Source organism: Ammospiza caudacuta, chromosome 3 (genome assembly GCF_027887145.1).
Source record: "Ammospiza caudacuta isolate bAmmCau1 chromosome 3, bAmmCau1.pri, whole genome shotgun sequence".
NCBI classification, from domain to species: Eukaryota; Metazoa; Chordata; class Aves; order Passeriformes; family Passerellidae; genus Ammospiza; species Ammospiza caudacuta.
The window spans coordinates 74,699,381-74,708,834 of NC_080595.1; the positions used below are offsets into that span (position 1 = coordinate 74,699,381).

The window sequence follows — 9,454 nt, forward strand, 5'->3', positions numbered from 1 at the left end:
GCAGAGGGGTTTCACTCCCTGTTCTGTGTTTAGGGAAGAGCAACCCATACTGTGAGATCAGCATGGGCTCACAGAGCTACACTACCAGGACCCTGCAGGACACCCTGAACCCCAAGTGGAACTTCAACTGCCAGTTCTTCATCAAGGATCTGTATCAGGATGTCCTGTGTATCACCATGTTTGACAGGGATCAGTTCTCACCTGATGGTAAGTGTGAATGTTTAGGCAAAGAATGCTTTTTTGTTATCTAAGGGACCCAGTTCCTCAGCAGCAGTTTCAAGAGCCTGTAGGTCTGACTGCTGCCTGAGAAGTGTTGTGTAAAAACAATGCCTCAGTACTCAGGAGGTTCAACAGCCTTCCAGAGCCAGTAACTCCAGGCAGTCAGATCTGATCCCAGTCTGGCTTCTGTATCAGACACACAATTATTTTCTTGTCAGACTGAGGAGACAGACAAGTTGAAAGCAGCAGTTCTACTCACAATAGGTGCTCAAAAATAAGGTCCTGGGCTATATTTTCACAGCAACAGCTTGATCAGCTTTCTTGTTGCTTGGAAACTGAGCACGTTTTTGGCAGTCAGTTGCTTCTCATATTCTCTGAAAGGTTAAGTGCTTTTTCAGGGCTCTGACATACAGTCAATTATTGCAAATTTGCAGGGAACTGCCTTGACCTGAGATGCCTTGTGTGTAACCATAGCTCAGTCTTTTCTCCTGTGAGTTAATGTGAGTTTTGCTGGACAGCTGAGTCTTCTTTTTCAGTCCATGGTGAACCTTTTAATGCACACACACAAAAGATGTCATGTAAGAAATAGTCACACAGTAAGTTTATGATTTCTGAACAGGACTGTAAACCTACTAGTAATTGTTGAAGATCATTCTAGTAAAAATCATGCTATATAGGCATAATTAAACGTTGGCTGAGCCAAAACAGTTGATTTTTTTACTGTCTTTGAGCACCTGAGCTGATTTATAAACAAGTTCCATCACCTAACTCTGACCAGCCAGCTCTGAAACTGAAGAACATTTGAAATTGTGCTTCTAAAAGGGTATTTTCTAAGAGTATTTTTAAAGCCCTTAGGTCAAATTGTGACATCCTAATTCCATAGCATTGTTCTCTTCTAAAAAGGCCCCTTTTTTATCACTGCTGGCTGGTTTACACAGGGCTGGGGTCCATCCAACTGGAAGCCTGGGAGCAATGCTCTGAAACAGAGCATGTACCCCACAGCATTGCATTACCCTGCCTCACTCAGATTTTCTATGGTCAATATCTCTGCCTAATGAAATTTCTAATTCATTTGCCCAACAGATTTTTTGGGTCGCACTGAAGTTCCAGTAGCAAAAATCAGAACAGAACAAGAGAGCAAAGGCCCCACAACTAAACACCTACTGCTGCATGAGGTTCCAACAGGAGAAGTGTGGGTGCGCTTTGACCTGCAGCTCTTTGATCAGAAAACACTCCTCTAAGAACGCTTTTGTTTTAATTTATGAAGGACAACTGAAGCTAACAGCCTGGACATCTTTTGGTAAAAGATTCCTTGTTCCATGCAGGTTATTAAGCAAGAATTCCTGCTGCTTCTGTGTTTCCTCTTAGTTCCTGGTTGTGCTTAGTTCCTTGCAGTGTTCCCAGTTGTTGTTGATCTATGCAAACACAAATGTTACTGTAAATACAGTACTATTGCTCAGTGCCTTTTTATTATTTTGGAATATCTTGGGTTTGGATGCCAATGTTTCCATTTTCAGGGCCATAAAAAGTATTATGTAGAAATGTGGCACCAAGCTGTTTGTATATTTTACCACTTAGTCTGACAGACAGACTGAGGAATGGTTTAAGCTCAGCACTAGAAATCATTCCATTTGAAATCTTAAAAGTGATATCCACTGGAATTTTCCCATCTCAGGATAATCGTTTTAACGGTTAAATGCTGAAGAAGCCTTAGCACTGGAGAAGTCTCCAATATATTGTATATTCTTTTAAGATTCAAGCATAGTTCTTTACTTGACTTTAGTTCTGCACTGGAATCAGTAACTGCTACTTGATTTTTCTTTCTGCTTCAGTTTGATTTCTTGTTCTCTGCTGAGACAATGAGGTTGTGAAGAATAGCTAGAAAAAAATATTTTAAATACTGTGACCCACAACAATGTGGCAAAATACTCTTCAGCTCTTTGGGTTTTTTCCTAAGTATAAGTTATTTGTGTACATTTCCTTGGTCTTGCAGACCTCCATGTGAATCTTGAAGCTTTGACATTGCCAACATGTATATAGAGAGTAAAGTATAAGTTTATTAATTTGTCTACAGATGTTTATTGATGCATAGTGATTTTAAAAAAGTATATTTTATTGTACAGGGGAATGTGAAATAATAAGAAAAGCTTATAGGATTTGTTCAAGGAAAGTTTATCACAAGTTTTAAAGGTTTATTCTGGGGAGCTGTCACCCCAATATAAACTGTAAAATGAACTGGTTGAAATGAAAGCAAAAACTTTCTCTTGGCACCAAATCAGGGGTGGTTTAAAAAAAAGGTTTGTTTATAAATATTTGTTACATTGTAACCATTCTATTCCTCCTTTAAGCTGTTTTGTTGCAGAAGCACAGCATGCAGTTCTGAGCAGCCTGTGCCCTTGTTTTCCACGGGTGCAGAAATTCCTCCTGAAGTCTGGCAGTTTCCCACCCAGTTGCCATCTGTGCACCCTCCTATTACTCAGTCAACCTCTGTTACATTTAACAGTTTTCTGTGGTTCAGTATTTCTAATCCTAAATAAAACTCAACCTTGGCAACTCTTGAGAGATTGTGTCTGTACAAGGGGAGTTTGGAGGACAGAGAAAATTCAGTTTCCAGGCTCTGAGCCCAGAGCTCTGGTCAGCTGCAGCAGCAGGGAGATGGGACTGCACTGGCAGAGGAGAGGGTCAGGTTTGAGGGCACTGGCAGCAGCTGCTGCTCAGCACTAGCTCTGCAGAAAGCAGCAGGTGTTGTGTACACCACTTCCCATCTCCTCTCCCCTGCTTATTTCCTGCCTTCTCAAAACACCCACGATGTATGTGAAAAGTGATTTACTGCTTGGACACTGTCTCCAGGAGAGAACACCAGCACTGTCTTTACTGAGCTCAGCCCAAGTTAAACCTCCTAAAATAGCAGGTTTTGGCCTGTAGAGCATTGAGCTGGATCTGGGAAGAAGAGGAGCAGCATCTCAGACATTTCTTTGGCAGTGGGGTAACAACATTTCAGAACTACATGTTTAAGACAGTAAGTTTATTGCAGTTTGCCTAAAGACCTGCCTGGCCTGCTCTCACTTGCTTTGGCAGTGCATGTAACTTAATTGTGTAAAGGGTACCTTTGATGGCTGTGCTCAGCTGGAGCACAGGTGACATCATTGGCTCTCTCTGTCATTGTGCTAGTTGATGAGTTCCTCGTCCTTTAAAGAGAAGGAAAAAGTGTTACCATGCTTCTGTAAAGATCAGCTGAGCTGTCAGATTATTTCCTTCTACACAGCACACACTGAGCATGCCTGGGAACTCTCCAACCTTCCTTAGACAGGACATCCCCTCCATGCTGCCATGATGGATTTGAAATGAGGAAAACAAACCTCCCCCTGCCATTGCTACTGTGTCTCAAAAACTGGGCTTAGATCCAGACTGTGTTCCTGGTGAAAACCATGTTCAAACACTCTGGGGCTTAAATGCAGTAGGAGTGAGTTAGTAAAACTAGAACACACTCCCCTGGAGCAGCACGTCAGTAACATGCTCTGTTAACCTCCTGCTGGTGAAAGTGGGACTCCAAACCTGCTCACACCTTCCAGCAGTCTGCGCACGTCTTCTGGAAGAATGGATCATACTCTGATGGGTCATAATCATCCAAAAACACATAGCCCTGTGGGAGAAGCAGGTACTGGGTCAGCTGTTGGTGGTTAAAACAGTGAGAGCAGGCAGCCTGGGTGGGACAGAGCCAAGCATAGCATAACACAGCACCAGAGGTGGTTGAAATCTCTGAATGCTGTGAAAAAAGAATTCCCAATTTGCATACACTACACCTCAGAAAGAAAGTGACTGAACTGTAACAGGAAAATTCCTCCATCCATTTTAATTTATCACAAGCATAAATATATAACAAATTATTTCATGAAGCATTCAGAAACAATGACAGGCTAAAATGCTAACCTTAACTAGGACAGTCAAGACAAAGGAATTTTTTTTTTTTTTGAAAATGTTTTTCCAGAGGAGGAAGACCTGAGATTGGCTCTGTTTGTCGGAGCATGGTGCTAATAACACCAAGTTGGTGAGTTTGATCCCACTCACTTCAGAGTTGGACATGATGATCCTTCTGGGTCCCTTCCAACTCAAAATATTCTGCGATGTCAGCAAGACAGATATTAAAAAGAAAAGGAAAAACAGGAGTGAGTGACACCTCACTAGCCACAGCCTTAGGCAGGTCACTGGTCTGCAAGGTAGCAGAGTTCCATGTCTGGGTTCATGACCTGACTTTTCCATCTATACATTGGAATAAAGACCTGAACCTGTTGGTCTCATGGTCCAGGCCACAGCTCCATCTCATCAACAATGCTACCACAAGTGGAGGAGAAGGCTGATAGCAGGGAAAGGAGCAAAAGAAAATGGGCAAAAAGAAGGGAGGGAAGGGAAAACACATCCAGAATTAACCACATTAACTAACCCACACAAGTGTCTCAAGTTCTGCAAAATTTATCATATGCTGCCAGAGTTAACGCAAACTTATGCAAATGTGTAAATATGAAGGGCCTCAGGCTGCTTCTCAGACATGCTGGTGACAGACCTGACAGCACAGAGCAAGGAGAAAAGGCAGAAGCTGATCACTGATGCTGCTGCCCCCCTTCAGGCAGAAGGCCACATCCCAGCACATCAGCCATTGCTTCTGGAGGGCACCCAGCAAACTGCTGACCTGGCACAGCAGCTTGCAAGATGGACCGATGCAGACCCAGATATGTGCAATACACCCAACACAGCCTAAACCCAGCAGCAGGGTTCAGCAGCAGGACTGCTTCAGTTTTCTCATTCCATGCAGTTTAAATGCATGGGTCTGTCATATCTGGCCTTTGAAAAAGATAGTTTGGTCTCCTTAAAACAACACAGCTCCCATGGTATTTTCATTTCTGGATAAGTAGGTTGTTTACAGTCTCACAACTCCACTGTGCAGTGGTTTCCACTGACAACAACTGCCTGCTCTCATAAAGTATTATTTTTGTGGCAGATTACGTAACTGCTTTTATTTTTCTCTTTCTTTTCATTCCTGAGATGCAGAAAGCTTAGCTGTGGGATCTGATATTCAAGAGAGGTGTGAAATTAAGAGCAAAATGAAGAAAACAAACAAGTATTTTCTACAGTGACTGCAATTTGCAATTTTTGTGAATACTGAAACACACAGAACTACAAAATCCATGAGTTGGGTCCATTACCTGCATGAAGACAAACAATTGTTTGTATTTTCCTGTTCCCATATTTTTTCTTTTATGAAGCTTGATCAGTAGCATCCAAGGCCACAAAATCATTTCACTCATGCTCTGCCCACAGAGCTGCAGTACTGCTGAAGCTGAACTCCTGAGACTTGGGAGTGCAGCTCACACCCTGCTCACTCCGCCTTTGGTTTGAGCTGACAGAACTCAAGATTTTCCCACTAAATTGTCCAGCCCACAGAGGCAAACACAGCTCAGTAGGGTGTTCTGTCTCACCATATTCAGAGCCCAGCACGTGTTCACTGCACCAAGCAATACTGCTGCTCATAGCTGCTGGTGAACACACACAGCTGTAACATAACCATTATAGAAGTCCTTCAGAAAAGTAAGTTACAGGCAAGGTATAATTGAACTCCAGCTTACTTCACAAGAAGGAAATAACAGCTAAACCCCTGAACTTGTCCACAACCCTCTGTATACAACCCCCTCCATGACAGAAATGTGTTTCTCATTGATACCTTCTTTGTAAAGTAGTTTAAATATTGAGAGAATTTTTCTTGTCTCCTTTTCCACACTTCTTTCTCTGACTGGCTGTCCATTTTTTTCTTCATTTTTTGCATAAGTGGCTCTGAAACATTATCAAGATATTTTTTGTACAGAAGCTCTGTCTTTCTCAGATCTAGGAAATCATTGTGCTTCAAATATCTGTCCAGCTCCTTAAGTAAGAAAAAATGGAAAATAAAAACCATATAAACTATTGATCAATAAGAATCCACGTGTAAAGGTTTGCAGCTTGGCTGACCTGACTGCTCACTGCTCCAAGGCATCTATTTTCCAGCCCTTCCTTCTGCTCTTCCCTCTCTCTTCTTCTCATCACTTATTTCCAAGCTTGCCCTTTCAAGAGCTCTGGCATTCAGACCCTTAATTTTTGAAGTTGTGGTGCAAATTTGGCAGAAAATGACTCACATTTCCCCATCAGGTTATTGAGCGGAAATCACTGCAGAGCAGGGGGCTGCAAGCACCAGACTGTGCAAGACAGGCAGCAGAAGGACCTTCCCTGCAGCACTGACAATCTGCTGGATCAGATCAGAGCAGCCCTCCTGCCCTTTGTTCACAGCACCACTGTCACAAATTACCACACCCACACAAAAAATGTTAGTGCAAACAGGCAGTTCAAGTCACCTGGGATTTACATTTAGGGTTGCTACTTCAGTCCTATCCAGAGTGGACTGAAAAGACAGAAGCTCATAACTCTAAAATAGTTTTTCAAGAATACAGGCAATTAAAATTTTCTCAAGAATCACTGTTTAGGAACTAAAAATACTGACAGGAAAGCACACAGCAAGTGAGAAAACAGCACACTTCTTACCCTCACAAAATTTTCTCTGTCCAAGATGCACTGAGCAGAAGCAATGATGTCTCGGCTTTGATCAGCTAGTGCCTAACAAAACATGAAAAAAGCCCACATGAGGTGAAAGCAGGACTTAGAGCAGGAGTTAATTTACTTTTGAATTCAAAATAATTCCTAGTGTTGTGATTAAAGGCACATTATACCACAACCCAGCTGGCAAATCCTTGCAAGATTTGCTCTGAACGGTTGGGTTAAGTAGCAACAGAAGAGCATAGGAAGAGCTGGAAGGAGAACTGGAATGTACATGCTCAGGCCTCCTTGGCTGCTCCTCACCATGACCACACCACCTCCCTCTTGCCACTGTTTCTCACCTGCGCCAAACATGTGGCTCTTCAACTCCTGCACTCCAGACAAGGAGTTCAGGCAATGCAGACCAGATCTATCCTTTGGGGATATAATGTATCTTATGCATAGAATGGAATACTGGCCTGCTACTCCCTGTGCTTGATATTGATTTTTAATTCCAATTGATGGTGTAGTTTTCAGTCATGTCTGCCTTGGCCCTGCTGACCAGCTCCATACTCTTAAAGGTTCATTACACTAAGATGAGCAGGACATTACACATCAGAGCAAGCAAGGAAGAGACAAGAAGTATTAAAAATTCCACCAAAAACAAATGAGAAAGAGGAAATCTAAATTTCTGGCATGTTTCAAGACCCTTACATCCTACTATTTGAAACAACTGATATGTTGTATTATGCCTGATGAATTTACTTCAGTCACAGATCCTTTCTACAGTCAGCAGTACAAAGACATGGCCACCACTCCAGCTAAGAACCATCAGTGGAGAATGGAAGAGCTTTCCTTCAGGATGACACACATGTGAAGGAGTTGGGTGTCCTTTCACTGAAGGAATGAAGTCCCTTCTCCCTGGAAAAGGGCAGGCCCAGGGGCACCTTAATCACAGTGCTACTTACAGGGCAGCTACAAAGAAGATGGAGGCTGTCACTTCACCAAAAGCCACAGCAAGAAGACAAGGGATGAGAGGTACAAGTTGCACTGGCAGAGCTTTCATCTCAATGTAAGAAATAAATTTCTACAGTGAGATCAATCAGTCACTGAACAACCTCCCCAGGGATGTGGTGGAGTCCCCACCACTGAGGGTTTTCAAGGTGCAATTGGCAGGTAGCTGAATACCCTATTCTGGTGTCTCTTTCCCATGAAAGGCTGGGCCAGACATCTCCCAAGGTCCCTTCCAGCCTGGGCTGTTCCATAAGTCTGTGATTCTAACTAGTCACAAGCTTGTTTCAGCTTTTATGGGAAACTTTTCCACACACCAAACTGCAAGTTATTTATTAAAACTGACTCAAAAGGATGCAAGAGCTGAATAACACCCATTGAATCTGTTGTTATTTTTAGAATTCTTTGTTCTCCTTCTCCATGATAAACATCTCTCAGATTTTACTGAACTTTGAAAATAACAGTTTTTCATTCTTCCCTTCATAATTTCTATTTAATTCCTCCACTCACACCTTCACACAACAGAAGCCCTTCCTTCTGTGTTAGCCAATCTTTGGCAATATTTTCCTTCCCAAAATGTCTGCTGAAATCAAAATTATTGGCTGTGCCACTCTGCTGGTGCTGAGGAGAACCTCTGAATAAATGAAAAGAAAGAAAAAGGTCTGCATAAAAAGACAACCTGCTTTACAAAGATCAGGTTCTCATCCAGGTTCCACAACCAAGGCACAAACTAGGATGGAATGGTAAGAATTAATACAACTGCAACAGCCATTTCTGAGTATGCTGTGGAGGGACAGACTGAAGCCCAAAGCTCCTGCTCAGGGCTCACAGATGAATTCAGGCATGGAAGCCTGGGAGCATGGCCAGACCAGAACACACAGCCAGGATTTCAGTGGGATTGGTGGCCAGTTCCAACACAGGACCCAGTTACACACCTGGGCTCCCAGTTACAGATACTGCTCTCTGTGTTGCTCACAGCAGAACCTACAGCTGAAGGAATGCTGGGGTCACTCACCTTCCAAGGCTCTTGCTGCTTGGGTTTTCTCACAGGCTTCCCATTTGCAAATCTTTGTAGCCAGGAACCTTTTGAGTAATTCACACTACCCATGGCTGGATTAATCTGGAAAAAAACAATAAAACCATCACAACCCATAAAAAACTATTGTATTAACAGCAAAATCTAAATTTTCTTACAATTCCCACTGATCAGTGAAACAGATTTCTAAAGGACTTCTACCTGCTGATACCTGCAACATTTTCCTGTCACATGAAGTAAAACACAGAGATGAAGTATCAGGTTTACAATCAGACACTGCCTCTGGTGGAACCGTCTGTCCTCATCTCCACACGCCATTTTGTTTCCAAGAACAGTCACTGACAAATTATTTGAAAATGCCTGTCAGCTCTGGAAACATTTCAGAGTTATCAAATTTCACCTCCAGACTATTAGTTCTTTCCTTTGTGCCTTTTTCAATCAGATAAAATCCCTTTCAAGTAACTGCCACATCCCACTATGGCTACATTTTATTGGTTTTTAAAGTTAGCTCTACCAGATGAAGCTTATGCTGAAGTGCTAACTCAGCTCCAGTCAGAAAATTCCATCTTCTCTCTTGTATGTGCATCAGGATATGTGGATTGATTTATAACAGAAACAGTGCAACCACAG

At 42.5% G+C, this 9,454-nt stretch overlaps 1 protein-coding gene across 2 annotated transcripts in view; it reads left to right on the forward strand.

Moving 5' to 3' along the window:
- The window catches only part of ITSN2 (intersectin 2), an 80,217-nt gene extending 77,454 nt beyond the window's left edge, over positions 1–2,763 (forward strand). For both annotated transcript variants that reach the window (XM_058802394.1, XM_058802392.1), the window contains 2 exons: positions 34–207; positions 1,303–2,763. In XM_058802394.1, coding sequence (XP_058658377.1) covers positions 34–207; positions 1,303–1,460 — 332 coding nt within the window. In that variant the 3' untranslated portion in view covers positions 1,461–2,763. The remainder of the gene's footprint in view (positions 1–33; positions 208–1,302) is intronic.
- The last annotated feature ends 6,691 nt before the right edge of the window (positions 2,764–9,454 follow it).